The sequence below is a fragment of the Hippoglossus stenolepis genome, chromosome 23, assembly GCF_022539355.2.
Source record: "Hippoglossus stenolepis isolate QCI-W04-F060 chromosome 23, HSTE1.2, whole genome shotgun sequence".
In the NCBI taxonomy this organism is placed as follows: domain Eukaryota; kingdom Metazoa; phylum Chordata; class Actinopteri; order Pleuronectiformes; family Pleuronectidae; genus Hippoglossus; species Hippoglossus stenolepis.
In genome coordinates, this window is record NC_061505.1 from 985186 (window position 1) to 1003693 (window position 18508).

An 18508-nucleotide genomic window follows, 5' to 3' on the forward strand; every position below is an offset into this window, starting at 1 on the left:
TCATCGTTGGTTTTAAGGAGGTCTTTGTTGAATTGACATGATTCATTTTTTAACAGTGTATTAGAGACCAAAGAAATCATAATTCAACTTCAGTTAGTTCAATCTTTATTTTTTGATGAAGCAAAAACAAAAAAGCACACAACTGTTAATGCTACGATGAAATGGAGAAATCCTCCTGAGGAATCAACAGTTGAGACCATCTCGTGGACCTGTCGGGAAAAAGTAAACGTAAGCAAACCGACAAGCATGTTTTGAGCAAATGGACATTGGATCTGAATTCGCTCAGACATCCAAGGAAGGTTGAGCCGTCATTGGTCTGGTGACCTCTGGTGGAAACTACGAATGGCAGGGAAAGTCGTCATCACTGCGAACTGTATATAACAGATGAACATATACTATCAAAAAATCGGTTTCTACTCATACCTATAAATATCCCAAGCTTTCCTCAACTGGGCAGGAATCATGAGTGGACTCCAGTAGATTTCACCCTGAAATCACATGAGATGACACATTAGTTAAAAAGCCTAAAACACAAAGATCATATTCTTATTTAAGAGTTCGCTCAGACATCCAAGGAAGGTTGAGCCGTCATTGGTCTGCTGACCTCTGGTGGAAACTACGAATGGCAGGGAAAGTCGTCATCACTGCGAACAGGACTTTAAGAGAACATGTGTATTACAACTAACATTTACGTACCAGAGTCACCATCTTTGAGCGTCCCCCCGTCAAGGATTTATCTTTGACTGACCCAACATCCTCCTGAAAGAGAGAGAGATTCAGTTTAGCGCCGACAGCAGAGATGTTACAGCACAAGTTAGATCTTCAGTGTTCGCTCAGACATCCAAGGAAGGTTGGGCCGTCATTGGTCTGATGACCTCTGGTGGAAACTACGAATGGCAGGGAAAGTCGTCATCACTGCGAACATTAGGTTGTCCATTCGTATATTACAGATGAACATATAATCTTAAATAATCTGTTTCAACACGTACCAGCAATATTCCAAGCTTTCCTCAACTGGGCAGGAATCATGAGTGGACTCCAGTAGATTTCATCCTGAAATCACATGACACATTAGTTAAAAAGCCTAAAACACAAAGATCATATTCTTATTTGAGAGTTCGCTCAGACATCCAAGGAAGGTTGGGCCGTCATTGGTCTGGTGACCTCTGGTGGAAACTACGAATGGCAGGGAAAGTCGTCATCACTGCGAACAGGACTTTAAGAGAACATGTGTATTATAACAATTATTTACGTACCAGAGTCACCATCTTTGAGCGTCACCCCTGTCGACGATTTATCTTTGACTGACCCAACATCCTCCTGAAAGAGAGATAGAGATTCAGTTTAGCTCCGACAGCAGAGATGTTACAGCACAAGTTAGATCTTCAGTGTTCGCTCAGACATCCAAGGAAGGTTGGGCCGTCATTGGTCTGCTGACCTCTGGTGGAAACTACGAATGGCAGGGAAAGTCGTCATCACTGCGAACTGTATATAACAGATGAACATATACTATCAAAAAATCGGTTTCTACTCATACCTATAAATATCCAAAGCTTTCCACTGGGCAGGAATCATGAATGGACTCCAGTAGATTTCACCCTGAAATCACATGAGATGACACATTAGTTAAAAAGCCTAAAACACAAAGATCATATTCTTATTTAAGAGTTCGCTCAGACATCCAAGGAAGGTTGGGCCGTCATCGGTCTGCTGACCTCTGGTGGAAACTACGAATGGCAGGGAAAGTCGTCATCACTGCGAACATTAGGTTGTCCATTCGTATATTACAGATGAACATGTAATCTCAAATAATCTGTTTCAACACGTACCAGCAATAATCCAAGCTTTCCTCAACTGGGCAGGAATCATGAGTGGACTCCAGTAGATTTCATCCTGAAATCACATGAGATGACACATTAGTTTGAAAGCCTAAAACACAAAGATCATATTCTTATTTAAGAGTTCGCTCAGACATCCAAGGAAGGTTGGGCCGTCATTGGTCTGGTGACCTCTGGTGGAAACTACGAATGGCAGGGAAAGTCGTCATCACTGCGAACAGGACTTTAAGAGAACATGTGTATTATAACAATTATTTACGTACCAGAGTCACCATCTTTGAGCGTCACCCTGTCGACGATTTATCTTTGACTGACCCAACATCCTCCTGAAAGAGAGTTTCAGTTTAGCTCCGACAGCAGAGATGTTACAGCACAAGTTAGATCTTCAGTGTTCGCTCAGACATCCAAGGAAGGTTGGGCCGTCATTGGTCTGCTGACCTCTGGTGGAAACTACGAATGGCAGGGAAAGTCGTCATCACTGCGAACATGTATATAACAGATGAACATATACTATCAAAAATCGGTTTCTACTCATACCTATAAATATCCAAAGCTTTCCACTGGGCAGGAATCATGAATGGACTCCAGTAGATTTCACCCTGAAATCACATGAGATGACACATTAGTTAAAAAGCCTAAAAAACAAAGATCATATTCTTATTTAAGAGTTCGCTCAGACATCCAAGGAAGGTTGGGCCATCATCGGTCTGGTGACCTCTGGTGGAAACTACGAATGGCAGGGAAAGTCGTCATCACTGCGAACAGGACACGTTTCTTAATGTTCAACCACAGCAGAAGTTTACTCACCTTCATGGTGCACGTGTCGGCGTCCATGGGTTCACAGGCGGTACTGCACCACGCGATAAAACTCTGAAAATGTAAAAACAAAAATCAGGTTTTAAAGCAGAGGACAATGAATGTTAGAAACAGTCACTGCAATTATAGCGTGTATGATGCATTTAAATACAGTTCTTTTAAAAAATTTTATCATTTAATTAGAAGTCAACTCTGAGGCTACATTTTCATTTGAAAACCGTCACAGAAAGCTACGTCATGGCGTGACTAGATGTTGATTACAAGTTTAATATTCATGACGTTTCAAAGCTTTGAGCCATTAAAACAAGAAGTTCTTCAGCGCGTGCTCAGCTCACCATCTGAAACCACGTGTTTTCTGTTTGAACGAACCCGAAGCGGAGTTAGTTTCCGAACATTGTAATTCCCTTTGAACGACCCGTGTCCCGGTTCATTTAAAACATGACGTCTGTTTGTGTAAAGACCGAAACAACGTGGACAACGTTCAGAGTCAATCCTGAAACATCCGCAGAGCTCCTCTTCATCTCACTGGAACACGGCCGAGCTCCTCTTCATCTCACTGGAACACGGCCGAGCTCCTCTTCATCTCAGCGGAACACGGCCGAGCTCCTCTTCATCTCAGCGGAACACGGCCGAGCTCCTCTTCATCTCAGCGGGACACGGCCGAGCTCCTCTTCATCTCACTGGAACACGGCCGAGCTCCTCTTCATCCTCACTGGAACACGGCCGAGCTCCTCTTCATCTCAGCGGGACACGGCCGAGCTCCTCTTCATCTCAGCGGAACACGGCCGAGCTCCTCTTCATCACATTCACACCGAGGGTCGAACTTTACTATTTCAACACTCACACGAACATTGGAACAAGATCTGAACAGTTTTACCGTCTCGCAGAGGAATGGTCGCTCCCGGTTCCTCTGCTGCTGCTGCTCAGCTGGTCCTCACACGTGTGGTCCACCCGCTGTTCGAGCCCCGCTTTAATCCAACATGGCGGATGTGGTGTGGGCCCCCCCCTCACCGCCTGACCGCCCCCTGCTGGACTGGAGGGACAGCGACACCCAGGATTCCGGATGTTTAAAATCACACACGTGTGAACAGCGCAGACAAATAAATACACAACAGTTATTAAACACAAAAAGAAAGGACAACTGTCGGTCTGCAGCAATTATTACAACAATTCTCTGGATATATGCTCAGGGACCACTTCTTTCATAAATACAACTTTGAATTAGTTCCACATTATGATATTTAATAATAATTAATATCATGATTTACACTTAAAGAACAACAATAATTTGTATCTATCACTGTAATTAACTGTATTTATATTTATAAATAATAAACATCAATGGTTAATAATAGGAAATAGAGAACATTAACACATGTCATAAATACAGCACCATAAAATCTATATATAATATGTTATAAATATTGAGTAATAACAGACAATAAATTAGTTCCTAAAATTAAAGGCTATATTTGAACTTTGTTTATATAATGAAATGCTGACCTTTAATAGACAATAGACATATTATGATTAATGTAGATATTGTGTGTACGTTCATTTTATTTAAATAAATACAATGAATATAATCTAATATAAATCAAATAAATTCTATAACTTGTACAATATATATGTCATAAACACGGACTCTTATAATAATAATAATAATAATAATCAATATAATTTATATAGAACCCTTTGTGACTGCAGAACAAATTTATTTACACAAAAACAGAAAATGTATATGAACAATTGATTAAAATCAATATATTATGCAGCTCACTCTGTTTATATATAATAATCATATAGATGTTAAATGTCTTTCATGGAGATTTGTTATGATGAATATATCTACTGAGCTGTGACGTCAGAGGGGAGAGAGAGACTGTGATAAACAGAGAGAGAGAGAATCAAACGCCCACACCTTCAGATAACGGACGGACACGTCAACCAATCACCGCTCTCCATTTCTAAACTCTCATGCTTGTGATTGGTGAATGCTTGAACTGTCCCCCCCCCCACTCCACACAGTCTGGTGGTGCTGCTGCTGCAAGCTGCTGGTGTTGCCGTGACGATGACATCCTCCCCCTCCCACACACACACACACACTCAGACGAGAGGAGAGGGAGCAAACAAGACGCGATGGCTTCAGGCTGAAAACACACATCCATCGGCTGCGTCTCAAGAAAACATGGTGAGTGCTGGCTTTGGTTGAGATGACAGAGGGATGGAAGGATGGAGGGATGGAGGGATGGAGGGATGGGAGGTGGATGGAGGAATGTTTGGGGATGACAGCAGCATCTGTAGCATGGTGGGAGGGAGGGAGGAGATGAGGATGGACAGATTCCAGGATGAACGAGGATGGATGAGTGAAGGCCGGTCTGATCCACCTCAGCTTCAGAGCAAGTGTGTGTGTGTGTGTGTGTGTGTGTGTGCGCTACTAGGCCTGTATGTTCTGCACGTTAGCATCCTGAGTGCTAAGAGTAACAGGAGGTACGTCACATCTGTGAACAGAAACTGGCTGATATATATATATATATATAGATGTAAGTACGTCCATCAACATTCAATCAATCTGCAAACACACACTCATAAATTTCAGTCCTCTAAATATGTCTAATACTGATCCATGAATTATTCTCTCAGAAATCATCGAAAATGTTTAAAATACGTTTTATCTCACAATGTTAAAGAGATAAAAAAATACCTGGATCTCTTCAAACCGACCGACCGACTCACAACATATCGTTCCACAAAGTGTTGCGTTATTCCGTCCTGTACTTTTTGCATAATCCTGTTCACAAACAAACAAATACACATTTTTGAAGCCTCAGTTTGAACATATTGTTCAGCGCCATCTTGGTTTTTTGAAACCATAACTAACCAAACTTGGAGGAGTGTGGGGGGCATTACAAAAGATAATGCATAAATAGTTAAAAATTAAAGGAAGCAAGAAAGAAAAATGGTTTTATTGTTCCTTTGTCTATATGTGACAGTTACAGGCAGTCACCAGTGTCACAACACACAGACAGACACACACACACTTGTCTCTCTATAAGTGAGGACATTCATTGACTTAATGCATTCCCTATATTAACCAGCACAACCAAATGCCTAACCCTAACCTATCTCAACCCTAAAACCAAGTCTTAACCCATAAACAACCCTTTGGATTGAGGACCAGCCAAAATGTCCTCACTATTATGGTATTGAACCAAAATTGGCCTCATAACTATAGATACACACACACACACACACACACACACACACACACAGAGCTTCACTGTAGCCCCATAATCCTTTGCAGCATCGTACTGCAGTTTCCTTGAATGAAAGTGTGGGGGTGGCAGCAGTTACTGTGTGTGTGTGTGTGTCTGGAGGAGATAAAACAAGAACTCATATCCATAATCCGTCCCCTTGATAAATTATTCAGAAGATTGTGTTCATACCTAAAACACTGATATGATGTAAAATATAAACACAGCTATAGTTTGTATCAAGAAAACAATGAAACAATTCAAGGTGAGCTGGAAACTCTGGATCTCTGCTCAGTGAACACACGACCACGTGAGCTTATATTTAGGATTCGGGATTAAACCACCATCGCTTCACTTTTGTGGTATCTGCACCTCACCCCTCCCTGAGCGGTCTGTTACCATGGAAACCACGGCCCGGCTGCTCCCCGTCTCTTCCTGCTTCCCTTTGAAGACGCTTTCGTGACCTACATCACCTGATCTCACTCCTCGTTCACTTCTCCGTCTGTGGGTTCATGAGCCGAGGCGCCACCTAGAGGAACATATGCACATTCCTATAGTTTATAGTTAGAATGCATTCAATACATTTCTTAACATCACAGTTTGATTTCTCCTGTTTAACAACATGACACGTGATCAGTAAATACCCACTCTACTAATACAACTGATTTTTAGTGGTTTGATGCCAATGCAAAACTAAGACTTTTACTTTAAATACGTCGTCACGGAAACTGCAGCACAAACCATCGGCTACTTTCCGACATTTTACCAACAAGGCGATCAGTAGATCAATACAGGAAGTAATTTGATGAAAATGTTACAGCCACTTCCTGCAGCTATGACATCATCATGACGTCATTTATACCACATGACGAATGATTGGTTGATGTTAATAAAATGTAGATTATGTCTCTTATCTTGTCGGTTGCAAATATTCCATACACGTGTTGTTGAGTTACTCTGAATAAACACAGGGCGAAAATAAACCCCTGCTTTTGGCTACGCTGCTGCACAAGTTTGAGTTTTTACAAATTATATCGTCAGAGGTTTGTACAGCACTAGTGGTGGTTAGAGGAACTGCAGCTTAAGACATAATAACTGTGTTAAGCCTGACACAAATTGGATCTACAAGCCACTGTTTCACTCGACGGAATCAAACCTACGTAACTGCACGTGTATCAAATATTCGATCGATTACACTGGAAAAAGTATGAAAGTGTTATTTTTGTTTATCTGCTTTCACACGGAATCCTCATCCCTGTCTTCTCCCCAGGATTCAGAGTCTCTCCTCGGTCTGAACTCTCGGAGAAGTAAATGAACACAGACGTCCGTCACTCTTGGACCTGCCGCTCACACGCTACAATTCTTCTCTTAGTTTTGAAGACTCCAGGAACACATGGAAGCAGAGGGAGGTTTTAAATGGACACTTTGTGGATTTCCCGAGGTCTGGATTTTAAAACCCAAAAAGAATGTGATGAAGTCATTGACCACAGGCTCAAATAAAGGGTGTGTCTGAAATCATAGCCCCGCCCTTCTGCAGCGAAGAGATCAACAACTTAAAGCGTTGTGGACAGAAGTCGAGAAGTCTCAAAAAAACACATAGATCTGAACCTAGATCTGTTGAATCCCTCTGAAATGACTGCAGGCCCCAGAGACAAGTGTTAGCCTGTCATTGTGAAATGTTTCTTTAGATATCGTTTATCTGAACGTCTGTTTCAGCTGACGATAAAAGCTCTTGTGTCCGAACGTCTGGCGCCTCCCCCTGGCCACAGAGTGGAATAAGGGGCGTGTTCAGGGGTTCAGCCCTCGCAGATGGAGGCTCACCAACACTCGCCAGACAGCAGCAGTGAGGAGTGCACCGTCCTGGAGGCTCCGCCCGGAAAAAACGCCTGCCCACAACACGCAGGGAACGTATGTATATACAGACGATCAGTGACTGTATATAAAGTCCATCAGTGACAGTGTGTGTGTCTTTGTGTTATTTTTCACTCTCCAGGTGGCTGATCTGTACTGCTCGGCCTGTGATTGTGCGCTGTGTGATGACTGTGTGTCAGACCATGAGGAGCACCCCAGGGTGCCGCTCAGCGAGGCCCTGGAGCAGCATCGTCTCAGCCTGCAGGAGAAGCTGGGGTTCGTCCAGAACAGGTGATTAACACAACCACACAGTGCGTGTTTATGCTGCTGGTTCCCTTTTGAGGTGGTGAACAGATAATTAACAGAAGTTAACCTGGTGTGTTGAAAAATGACAAATGTTGAAAGAATCTAAAAAACACAACTTTGGCCTCACCATGAAATGCCCACTTCCCTCTGCATGTTTGCCTCCAGACTCCCTCAGATATCAGACGCCCTGTCCTTTGTTAAGGAGATCCTCCAGCAGCTGACCAGTCAGAGAGCTTCCATCGAAGAGGACATCCAGTCCAGCTTCGAGGACCTGCACAAGCAGCTGGACGTCCGGAAGAGTGTCTTGCTCATGGAGCTGGAGGTCACATACGGACTCAAACAGAAGGTGCAAACATGTCTACCAAGTGTTTGGGGCAGTGCAACCTCTCCTGTCACTGCGAAACTTTACTAAATTAAATACTGTCTCTGTGGCCAGGTCCTCCAGGCACAGGTAGACAACCTGGTTCGGGGAGAGGGGGACATCAGTGCCATCTGTACCCAGACGGAGGAGGCTCTGGCAGGGGAGGCATGTGTGGCGAACCTGCAGGCAGAGCGGGAGCTCGGGGAGAGATTGGCGGGGCTCGCCGGTCTGGGTATGCCGTGTCAGCCGGAGGAGAACGACCAGTTGGATCTGGTGATGGAGACCGACATGCTGAGGAAGTCTATACACAACCTGGGGACAATCGTCACGACCAGGTGAGACTGATGCAAAAAATAACTGCATTACAAACACTTATGTAATTATATATCAACAATTTGACCCTTTCTCATGAATCTTCCTCTTCTTCCTTAGTGCGGTGGCAAGCCAGAGTGAGGCAATGGGCGCCGGCCTGGAGCAGAGCATTGTGGGACATCCTTCCTCGGTTACCATTGTAACAAGGGACAAGTCAGGGGGAGCCTGCAAGAGTGGCAACGCGATCCTGTCAGCTGAGGTTCATTTTACATCCCACAGTTAAATAAAATGTCTGGACATACTCACAAAACACCTAAAAACGTATTAATGTGTTGATGCAGGTTTTCACCCCAGACGGCAGCATAGTGGACGGGGAAATTATGGACCACAAGAATGGCACTTATGAGTTTGTGTACACAGTTCCGAAGGAGGGCCACTTCTCGCTGGCACTTCGTCTGTACGACCAGCACATCAAAGGAAGTCCCTTCAAGCTAACCGTGACCAGGACCTTGGAGGTCGACGTAGAGGTGGGTGGAGTGTGTGTATCTTCAAAAAGGCGAACATCAACTTTCCACTTGTACGACATGACTTTTATTCCAGGCTTTTTTTAGTTAAGTTCAAGTCTTGTGTTTGGTCTAAAGTCTTTCATGACCCCAGCTCTTCAAATTCAAACCAGGTTCCTTCTAGAACGTTTACAGTATCACCTCTTGGCAATAATGTCTTAATACATTTTTTTTAATTTGCATTGTTCTCCTGCTCCACATGTTGCAAGAAAATTGATTAATCCCCTGAAATGAACTTGTCTTTTCCAACCGTTGCAGTCTCTCCAGGTGTCTCCTTCCACCACCACAGCAACCAACTCAGCCGCCAACGCCACCCCATCTACAGGCTCCTCTGATGGGACCAAGAGAAGAGGGAAATCCCCCGGGCAGAAAAAGAAGGGCTCTAAAAGGGCCAGCAGTGCCCTGGGCACCCCGAGACGTAAAACTCAGAACCCCATTGAGGATGACCTCATCTTCCGGATCGGTGAGACAATCGTCTGGTCTGAAGAATAGATCTGAGCACTTGTTCATGAGAAAATAGCCTATATTGTGCTAACAATATAGAACAATACAAAAACGTCAAACCTAAAAATGACCTGTGTGAGCAGTGGGCCTTCTAAACAAGATGTCAAGGCCTGGATGGAATTAAAGCCTCAGCGGATTGACCATGAGTATTACTTCACATCAGTTTCATGCTTCTTCTCTTCAGGAACAAAGGGGAGGAACAAGGGAGAGTTCACCAACCTTCAAGGAGTGGCAACCTCATCCAGCGGCAGGATACTGATCGCAGACAGCAACAATCAGTGTGTCCAGGTAAATTACAATATGTCCAGGGTTCACATTTTCTCACTGAGGGCTCAGTCTTGAGTTTATCGTTTAGGTTAAATTGAGGCAAAGGTATTCTGCCCATGAGGGTCCTCACAAGTGTGTCCCTACTCCAGATTTTCTCCAACGAGGGGGAATTCAAGAGTCGTTTTGGGATGAGGGGACGGTCACCAGGGCAACTGCAGCGCCCCACAGGCGTGGCCGTGCACCCCAGTGGTGACATCATTATTGCCGACTATGACAACAAGTGGGTCAGCATCTTTTCCTGCGAGGGCAAGTTCAAGGTATGTGTGTAGAGGAAGGGGTAATAAGTGTCAGAGTAGAAATATGAACTGTATTTTATCTTTAGAGGATTCTTCTCTGAGTTGTTCAAACTAGCATGTTGTACATTTGGTTGAATGATTCCTCGTCCTCACTGGTTCTGTTTGCTTTCCGCCAGGCGAAGCTTGGCTCGGGCAGACTTATGGGGCCAAAGGGCGTGTCTGTGGACCAGAATGGTCACGTGATCGTGGTGGACAACAAGGCGTGCACTGTCTTCATCTTCCAGTTGACGGGCAAGCTCATCACCAAGTTTGGTAGTCGAGGCAATGGGGACAAGCAGTTTGCAGGTAATGGTTTTTCAGGGATACAATAAAAAACACACCACAAGAAGAAGACTTCCATGTTTTGTACTTTTTCCTTGTACTTTTAATTTGAATCACACAAATTACTGTCACGTGAACATTTGGACAGAGTTGCTCACAATCATTGCTCTTACTTTTAGACCATCGCTCTTCCTCGTTCATAGTATTTTCTGTTACTAAGCAACCAACTGCAGAGTAGATAATCTGTTAGTCTGGACAAGGATCATAACTGATACAGGGTGAAAACTCTCATAAAAATGTATAATATATGTAGTATGGATGTAGCTTGAGTGCAAACTCAAGTGTCACCTGAAAGCAAGTGAAGTGTAAACAGAGCAGTAAAGGTGGCGTGGAGTGTGGGAGCTCGGACAGCAGCTGAAGTTTTAGTTAAAATCACTTGAGGTGTTACCAGTGGAAATAATTCAAGTATCTGCTGAAGTGTCAGTGATGAAAGTAACTGAAGTGGAATTGCTGAAAGACAATCTGCTGTTTCTCTTCTCCTTTCCTGAAGGTCCACACTTTGCAGCAGTGAACAAGAACAATGAAATCATTGTGACCGACTTCCACAACCACTCTGTCAAGGTAGTGACTAAACATTGCAGATTTTAGTTTTGCTTTAACAGGACACATAAATATGGATTCTGATAGTCCTTGTCTTTCAGGTTTTCACCCCTGAGGGAGAGCTGGTGTTAAAATTTGGCTCAAATGGTGAAGGGAATGGTCAGTTCAACGCTCCCACTGGTGTAGCTGTGGATGTTAATGGGAACATCATTGTAGCGGACTGGGGCAACAGCAGAATACAGGTTCAACAGAGCTGCACATTACTTAACAATATTTAAGGGTAAGAAGAAGAACTATTGTTATCATTTTCTCTATCTGCTCCAACATTTGTAGGTGTTTGACGGCAGTGGTTCCTTCCTCTCCTACATCAACACATCGGCAGACCCTCTGTATGGACCCCAAGGTCTGGCTCTCACCTCAGACGGACATGTGGTCGTGGCCGACTCCGGCAACCACTGCTTCAAAGTCTACCGCTACCTACAATGATGACAAGAGAGGTGAAGGCAGGAGAGATGGTCGGGAGGAGCAGCTGTTGAAGAGGAGAGATTCCATCCACGATGTCAAACTCCAGGAATTATTGCATGAACCTCTTTTGCTGAATGTAACGAAGGAAGGAGGGATTGGTAGAAGCCAGGAGAAACAGAGGAAGAGGATTAGCCGAGCCATCATAACATCACAAGAGTTCAATGAAAATAAAAGCAAGTATTGGATCCTTTTGATGAAGTGATCAGAAAAATGGAGATGTGGATTGCAGGGACCGGAGGCACCAACACTGATCTTTGAACTACACCCCTTTAAAAGTCTAAAGAGTGTGACGTGGCAGATGAAGAGGAAGATAATAATGTTCTGCCTTATGCAAATTTGAGAGACATCACTGAATGGGATGCATGAGGGCTGCAAGGCATACGGAGTCAAAACTGTGATGCAAAGATGGATTAATGATGTCAAATTCTACAAGTCCCCCTTTCTCCCAGGTTGGCATGAGTAGATCAAAGGATGACTGAATCAATAAAGGCTTTCAAAAATAAAGACGACAAGAGTGGAGGATAAAAACATCCTCGGGAACCTTAAGGATGGAAAAAGGGATCGCAAGTGTATCAGAGGCATGAATGACCGAAGGATGCGGATTTATAGAGATTAGGAAGGAAAACCAACAGTTTTCTCTTGTTTGACTTTCTCGTATTGTATCTACAAGTTCAAATAATGGCCAGTGAACTAAAAGGGGTCCATGTCTTGGTTTGGAATTCAGTCATTGGTTACTCCACATCATATATTTCACCTACATCTATTGTACAGTTATTTGCATTTGTACATCAATGACATCAACTAACATTTTGAGGCTAATTTGACCAAATACCAACTTACTCTTAGGCTACATCCACATGACTACGTTTTAGTTTTACAACTTAGCATTGTTGCTATGGCTACGTCTGGCGTCCACATTACTCAGGAGTTTTCGAGAGCCTAAAACGTAGAAGATTGTAAAAGCTGATGGTCTCGATTTAGGTTGAAAACTCTGGGGTTGTGTTTTAGTCTGGACGAACAGAAACTGAGACTTTTGTAAACGATGACGCAGACGCCCACGTTCATTTCCTGATTGGTTCTCATCAGTCACATGACTCGACTACCAGCGGTGAACACAAAGCGTCGCTAACACTTCCTGTCAGTAACAGTTCCACCTCGTCGTCGCTCAGAGAAAAGAAATCCCTGCTCTGACTCTTCACCTTCACTGTTCCTCCTTCAGAGGAGTTTCTGTTACTAAGCAACCAACTGCAGAGGAGACCATCTACTTCCTGTTTACACCACATGACCAGTGTACGTGAACGGTCATGTGACGTGTGTTTTCAGGTGGTCAGAGATTATTTCTGTTACGGAGCTAAAACTAGGATGGAGAACCTTTTATTTAAACAAAATGTATTAGTATGGATGCAGCCCTCGAGCTTGTTAGGATACATTGGATCAAAGCACTTATGGGATTTTAAACAGTTTCTTCAGATCATAGTTCTGTGAAATTCCCAGGTTAATTAGTTAAAGGGCAGCCAGAAGAATTCCCTTTGTCTTTCATTGTATTATAGAATTAAAATGTTCTCCCTCTGAGATAGTCATGAAGAAATCAAGAAACCAAGACATGGGCCACTTTTAATCTGCTGCTCCTTGTTTGTACATTAGGATTGTCTGAATATGGAATGTTTCTTTTTTGCCATATGCTAGAATTCTTTACAAGTCGTAGGCAATAGATTCATAATTAGAAATGATTGCTTGACTCTGACTTTGATTGTTTGAATGGGTTGATTGACAAGCACCATTGTCTATCTTTGCTTGCTTTGAGTGTTATTATATTTTTCCTTAGAAATCTGTCACAAGGAAGAAGGGGAAAAAAAATCTATAAATCTATCCTATATATTTGTGAGATTTCATTTAAAAATATCATGTAAAATGTAAAAGTAATCTGCATATTTGGAATCAGCAACAGTGTTACACACTCATTTCTGCTCGCTGGGGGAGAGAGAACCCCCCCCCCCATGACTCTAGAATGCATTAAGAATTGTGCTGTTGCCTGCTTGTACAATTCCACATGGTCCGTCATCAGCCATAAAAAAAGTCCCTCAGTGTTCTAGAAGCATGCCTTTACGTGACTGTCGACATCAGACATACCCGATTTTAACCATCAGCTCCCATTTTACAAACAGCTCACCTTCACCTAAGCCGATTTACAGTAATGTTAACTACAGTAAAGGACGATTGCAAAGCATTTACTCGTTACTTTTGGAAAATGCTACATCGTAATAGTGCAAAGCATTTATGTCAATTATTGAATCTTCAAGAAAAGCATTTAAGTTACTCACAGCTCGACAGTTTGACCGACAACACTGAAAATACTGGAAAAACTGACGAAAAGTGAAAAGTGACGAACGTCTTTGTTGAACTAACAGATGCTCGTGGCAGAGGAACACCTTGTGGTCAATTGTTTACAGGATGATGTCTTTATTGAAGCAGTAAATAAGACAAAAAGAATAATCAATAATGTGAATACACTTTGTTCACAGAGGCATTTGTATTGATTTGTTTATTGTTCGTCTTATTAGGTATTTGAATCTTTCTATCTTGCCATCTGATTGTGTTTCACCATGTGCATTGAAGTTCTTAAGTGCCCATTGTATCTTTTGCTTTTATACATATTTAATCTGTTATGTTGAATCATATATGATTGTTGGCATTTGCTCCTTTTTTGTTGTTGTTTGTGGACAAATCAGTGTTAAAAGTTTTACTTCTATTTTTTGTCAAAAGGAAGTTGTCATGTTGCGGAGGGAAAGCACTCCAGCTATCCAGTTAGAAAAAGCAGCTCGTTAGCATAGCATTTCTTATCAAACCCATTGGACTTTCTTAGCACAAAGCTAATAAGTTGCGGTGGCTAAAAATACATTTCATTGACCAAATTTGAAAACACAGAGCTACTGTTATTGCTGATGAGGTCACGAGGTTCATTTTCTAAGAAAGTATGCAGCTAGATACAAGCTAACGTGTAATGCTGAATGCTAACAAGGCTCGTACCTAGTGTCTCAGCTAACTTAAACAAAATGGCTTAGAAACTGTGACATGTGCATATTTAACAATTGTCATTACATTGAATAACTTTATTTGAGGGGACAAAGTCTTTTTTTGCTCAACAGGTTTTTGAGTTTCAAAATCCGAGCAGGTTTTTTTTTTGCTGGATATTCAGCCGTAGAAGTAAATGAATGTTGTTTGAAAGTTCATACGATTGCCTTGAGTAATTCGGATCATTAACAAAAAAGGATCAAATAAATTGCTAATTTGCAGATTACTCGTCCATTTGAGGGAACTTGTCACCCTATTTAAAATGTTCAAGAAACAATCAATACAACAAAACATGCAATTTATCATTATAAGTGTTTAAGTGTGACTTATGTGTGTCATTGTCGGTTTGGACCATGACATGAAAAACATTGTACGCCAGTTTTACTTTTCTCCTCAAATGGATGTGTAGTATTTTAGAAAACAGCTCTTAAAGCAGCGTTCAGTCTGTTACAGCCTCACTTTGCCTGCTCTTCCTCTCTCTGTATTTACTATCTGTCATGTCTGTTCACTGTTATGGACGATCTCTTCAATATTCACAAACACTCAACATGGAAATAAAAGCGTCACTTCCTTAACGAGAGCCCATCATTTGAGGTTTGTGGACGTTTGGCGTATGATTGTTCGTGTGTTGACAAGCTGCCCCCCCCCCCCACGCCACATTCAAATGGGAATGAGTGAAGAAGACCAGGATCATTACTGGTTTTCCCACATGCAAAAAAGGCAAAGTGGTGTTTATTTTCCACACGTACACAAGAACCACTTATATCATCAAGGTGTATCTGGACAGGACACCTGTGTCTGACAGTGTGACGCAGGTTAGGGAAATAAATCACAAGGAAATACGATCCATCAGGTTTGCCTCTTTTATATTTAATACATTACAACTACTCCTACTACTCTAAATATAGTATGTGAATAACTTTATTCAGTAGTGAAACTGGTCTTATTTACCAAAGATTGAGTCGTGTGTTAGTGTTGAGTTGTTGTGTTAGAAGTGTGATTGCAGATGTTCATACCATGAAGATTACTGGATTCTGTTCGCTGATCATTATTTTCATATTATTTATTATTAGTTATATCTAACAAATGCGTTTGACCTAATCTGCTGGATTCAGTCTGAAGCTATCACACTGAATCATTCAAGGTTATTTATGTAGTTACATCAGAGACTGTATATAAAGATCTACTTCCTCCCACTTTCCAGAAATACCAATAGTAGTAACAGTAATAGTCAGTAACACAACTGCAGATGTTCGAGACACAAAACAATTTAACTTCACTGTCAAGAGATTGAGAAAATGTTCATATAATATATTTGAACATGAGCTACAACATTGTAAAATTAACTGTTTTTAGGTCGGCAGCGAATCACAGTGTCAAAGCTCATTTGATGATTTCAACAGAAACAATATGTGTTTTGGGAAAACTTCACCAGCAAACGCTAATTCAACAAAATAATGATTTCTGTATTTTGCTAATTTTGTATTATTCTCATGATTTGTGTAAACGTGTGTAAAAGTACGGCTTTCCTCTTTCTCCACACCTCCACGTCCCAGCCTCTTTTTCTTGTCTTCCTTCACAGGCCATGACTGTCATCTCTTCTCTCAAAGTTACCTTTGGTGCTGCTCCCGTCTCCTCCTCCAACTCCTCCAACTCCTCCCTACATCCTCTCAACATTTTTTGTCAATTTGCCAACACAGGCAATGTCACATTCATATGCTTCACCTCCGCCAACATCCTCCTCCTCCTCCCTCTCTACATCCTGGTTCTCTACACGGGGGTCCAGCAATGGAGGTGTCAGCGCTCCGTGCAGGGAGGAAGATCAACAAGTCAATCTGACCTCTTCACCTACAACATGGTCGCGATGGAGCTTGTTGGTCTCTTCGGATTATTCTTCTACAGTTATGGAATCTACGCAGACTCTAGTAAGATGCTGAGGTTGGGGACTCTAGCATTCTATTTTGTCTTCCCTGGACAGAGCTTATTTCACTGCCTTGTCTGTGTGGAGCACTACCTTGCTGTAGTCCACCCCATCACCTACTTGCGCCTGAAGGAAACCAAGATCAGAATAATTAGCATTGGTTGTGTTTGGCTGCTGTGCTCACTCTGGATTGCTGTAAGAGCCATTTGCTGCCATAGTGTTCCAACGGTCTTGTTTCTCTGCATCCTGGGCTTTTCCATAATCTTGGTGTTATTCTGCAATCTTTCTGTTCTCCATGTTCTGATTCGCCCCAGGCCTGGGGAGGTGGGTGGAGGCAGGGATGGGGTTGACCAATCAAAGCAGAGAGCTTTCCGCATCATCATGGCTATATTTGGAGCACTGTTGTCCAGATTTGTTGGATTTTTCATGTCGTTCACCTTAGCAAATATGGTGTTCCTGCGTAGAGATTTGTGTGTGTTGCTGAATTCTGGAATCTGGTTGACTCTGCCCGGCAGTCTGGTTCTGCCTCTGCTGTTTCTGCACAGGGCAGGGAAGTTAGCATGTTGTAGGCAGAGCCGATAATAAGGTTAGCTAAGTTTAGGTTCGACAGATGTTTTATCGTAGTTTGAAGTAGTTGTTTTTGTCTCTACAGATATGACTTCTATCTACTTCAATGGGCAGATTGTTATTTAGAGGATTTATCTGAATGTTTTAGGTTTTAGGCTGTTTTAGGAATGTTTTAGGCCCTGTTGTACTATGTAGTCCTTGTGGTGTTCTATGTGGTTGCTAGGGTGTTTTAAGTGGTTGCTAGGTGGTTGCTAGGGTGTTAAAAGTGGTTGCTAGGTGGTTGCTAGGGTGTTAAAAGTGGGTGGTTTCCATGTTGTTTACATTCAATTTGTTTGAAAATCAAAGAACAGTCATATAATTTAGTTTAAAGCTCAATAAATGTATTTAATAGTTCTGTATCTTTAAACATCCTGATAGAGCCAACACACAAAGCTTTGTAACTGATCACACGTGAGTAAAAGTAAATACAAACAAAGTAAAGTAATTAGATTTTGGGCTTTTCAAAGTTGTGATGAGCATTTTCTACTATTTTTGGCACAATTTGTGAAAATCTGTGGATGGATCAACAATAAAAAGTAATCATTGGGTGCACCAGTCTTTGGCTTTTTCTTTTCACCACAATGATACAGATTTATTCAGATGTAACGGCTCAGAGATCGTCTCTTGTTTGGGTGGAGACATCGAGCACCGCCTTGTTGATGTTGATCGCAGCTCTGATTGCAGTTTTCATAGACGTCTCGATCCAGGCGTGAGGGAAGCCTGTGTGTTCACCAGCAAAGTGCAGCCTGCCTTCACGTTTAAAGAGCTCCTTAGAGTACTCCAGGTGTTGGTAGGGTGTGAAGAGAGCGAAGGCGCCCAGGCTGTAGGGATCCAAGCTCCACTTCTTCACCACCACCCCTGTGCAGAGAGACCGGACGTCCTCGCCGTGGATCGCAGCTAAATCTCTCAGAACCAGCTCTTTCAGGTCTTCGTCACTCGCTCCCAGGAAGAGAAGCGACTCGTCACCCCAGGTGTAGGAAGCCAGGAGGACGCCGATCTTCTTGTTTTTGAAACTGTGGCTGGGATAGTAGATAAAACGAGAGGGCCTGTCGGTGATGCTCTTCCCTCCTCTGATGCCGTCCCTCTCCCAGAACT

At 42.6% G+C, this 18508-nt stretch overlaps 2 protein-coding genes, 1 long non-coding RNA gene and 9 other non-coding genes across 14 annotated transcripts; 2 read left to right on the forward strand and 10 right to left on the reverse strand.

Moving 5' to 3' along the window:
* Positions 1-88: 88 nt before the first annotated feature.
* Positions 89-3658, reverse strand: LOC118102252. Of its 3 annotated transcripts, XR_004694638.2 has the most exons (11): positions 3532-3658; positions 2646-2708; positions 2376-2437; positions 2102-2164; positions 1830-1893; positions 1538-1599; positions 1257-1320; positions 990-1053; positions 697-759; positions 424-488; positions 89-209 (listed from the first exon to the last, which is right to left on the reverse strand). It is a non-coding gene; the product is annotated as an uncharacterized LOC118102252 (long non-coding RNA). The 3 variants fall into 3 exon arrangements; XR_007032416.1 differs by lacking the exon at positions 697-759; XR_007032417.1 differs by lacking the exons at positions 89-209; positions 3532-3658 and adding an exon at positions 2990-3281 and having other exon boundaries at positions 216-488.
* On the reverse strand, positions 279-370 carry LOC118103072. The gene has a single exon (XR_004694800.2). It is a non-coding gene; the product is annotated as a small nucleolar RNA SNORD14 (small nucleolar RNA).
* LOC118103069 lies at positions 559-650 on the reverse strand. Its single transcript, XR_004694797.1, has one exon. It is a non-coding gene; the product is annotated as a small nucleolar RNA SNORD14 (small nucleolar RNA).
* Positions 830-921, reverse strand: LOC118103071. Its single transcript, XR_004694799.1, has one exon. It is a non-coding gene; the product is annotated as a small nucleolar RNA SNORD14 (small nucleolar RNA).
* Positions 1119-1210, reverse strand: LOC118103073. The gene has a single exon (XR_004694801.1). It is a non-coding gene; the product is annotated as a small nucleolar RNA SNORD14 (small nucleolar RNA).
* Positions 1393-1484, reverse strand: LOC118103078. The gene has a single exon (XR_004694805.1). It is a non-coding gene; the product is annotated as a small nucleolar RNA SNORD14 (small nucleolar RNA).
* On the reverse strand, positions 1670-1761 carry LOC118103079. Its single transcript, XR_004694806.2, has one exon. It is a non-coding gene; the product is annotated as a small nucleolar RNA SNORD14 (small nucleolar RNA).
* On the reverse strand, positions 1964-2055 carry LOC118103075. The gene has a single exon (XR_004694802.1). It is a non-coding gene; the product is annotated as a small nucleolar RNA SNORD14 (small nucleolar RNA).
* LOC118103070 lies at positions 2231-2322 on the reverse strand. Its single transcript, XR_004694798.2, has one exon. It is a non-coding gene; the product is annotated as a small nucleolar RNA SNORD14 (small nucleolar RNA).
* On the reverse strand, positions 2508-2599 carry LOC118103076. The gene has a single exon (XR_004694803.2). It is a non-coding gene; the product is annotated as a small nucleolar RNA SNORD14 (small nucleolar RNA).
* A 1041-nt stretch (positions 3659-4699) lies between the features above and the next one.
* On the forward strand, positions 4700-12918 carry LOC118102649 (tripartite motif-containing protein 2). Its single transcript, XM_035148982.2, has 14 exons — positions 4700-4845; positions 7179-7816; positions 7902-8050; positions 8231-8411; positions 8502-8761; positions 8859-8997; positions 9080-9265; positions 9560-9764; positions 9990-10093; positions 10222-10389; positions 10545-10713; positions 11240-11310; positions 11391-11531; positions 11623-12918. Exons 2-14 carry the CDS (start codon positions 7718-7720, stop codon positions 11773-11775), a joined length of 2025 nt encoding a protein of 674 aa, XP_035004873.1. The 5' UTR covers positions 4700-4845; positions 7179-7717; the 3' UTR covers positions 11776-12918.
* Positions 12919-13013: 95 nt separating this feature from the next.
* On the forward strand, positions 13014-17801 carry LOC118102374. The gene has a single exon (XM_047338951.1). The coding sequence runs from the start codon at positions 16472-16474 to the stop codon at positions 17387-17389; it is 918 nt and encodes a 305-aa protein (XP_047194907.1). The 5' UTR covers positions 13014-16471; the 3' UTR covers positions 17390-17801.
* Positions 17802-18508: the final 707 nt, after the last annotated feature.

Bases quoted from the DNA above. Each gene is read 5' to 3' on its own strand.
- LOC118102649 (XM_035148982.2), top strand. From the start codon at position 7,718: ATGGAGGCTCACCAACACTCGCCAGACAGCAGCAGTGAGGAGTGCACC. The intron at 8,051-8,230 runs GTGATTAACACA...GTTTGCCTCCAG, and splicing joins CTGGGGTTCGTCCAGAACAG to ACTCCCTCAGATATCAGACG. The intron at 8,762-8,858 runs GTGAGACTGATG...CTTCTTCCTTAG, and splicing joins GGGACAATCGTCACGACCAG to TGCGGTGGCAAGCCAGAGTG.
- LOC118102374 (XM_047338951.1), top strand. From the start codon at position 16,472: ATGACTGTCATCTCTTCTCTCAAAGTTACCTTTGGTGCTGCTCCCGTC.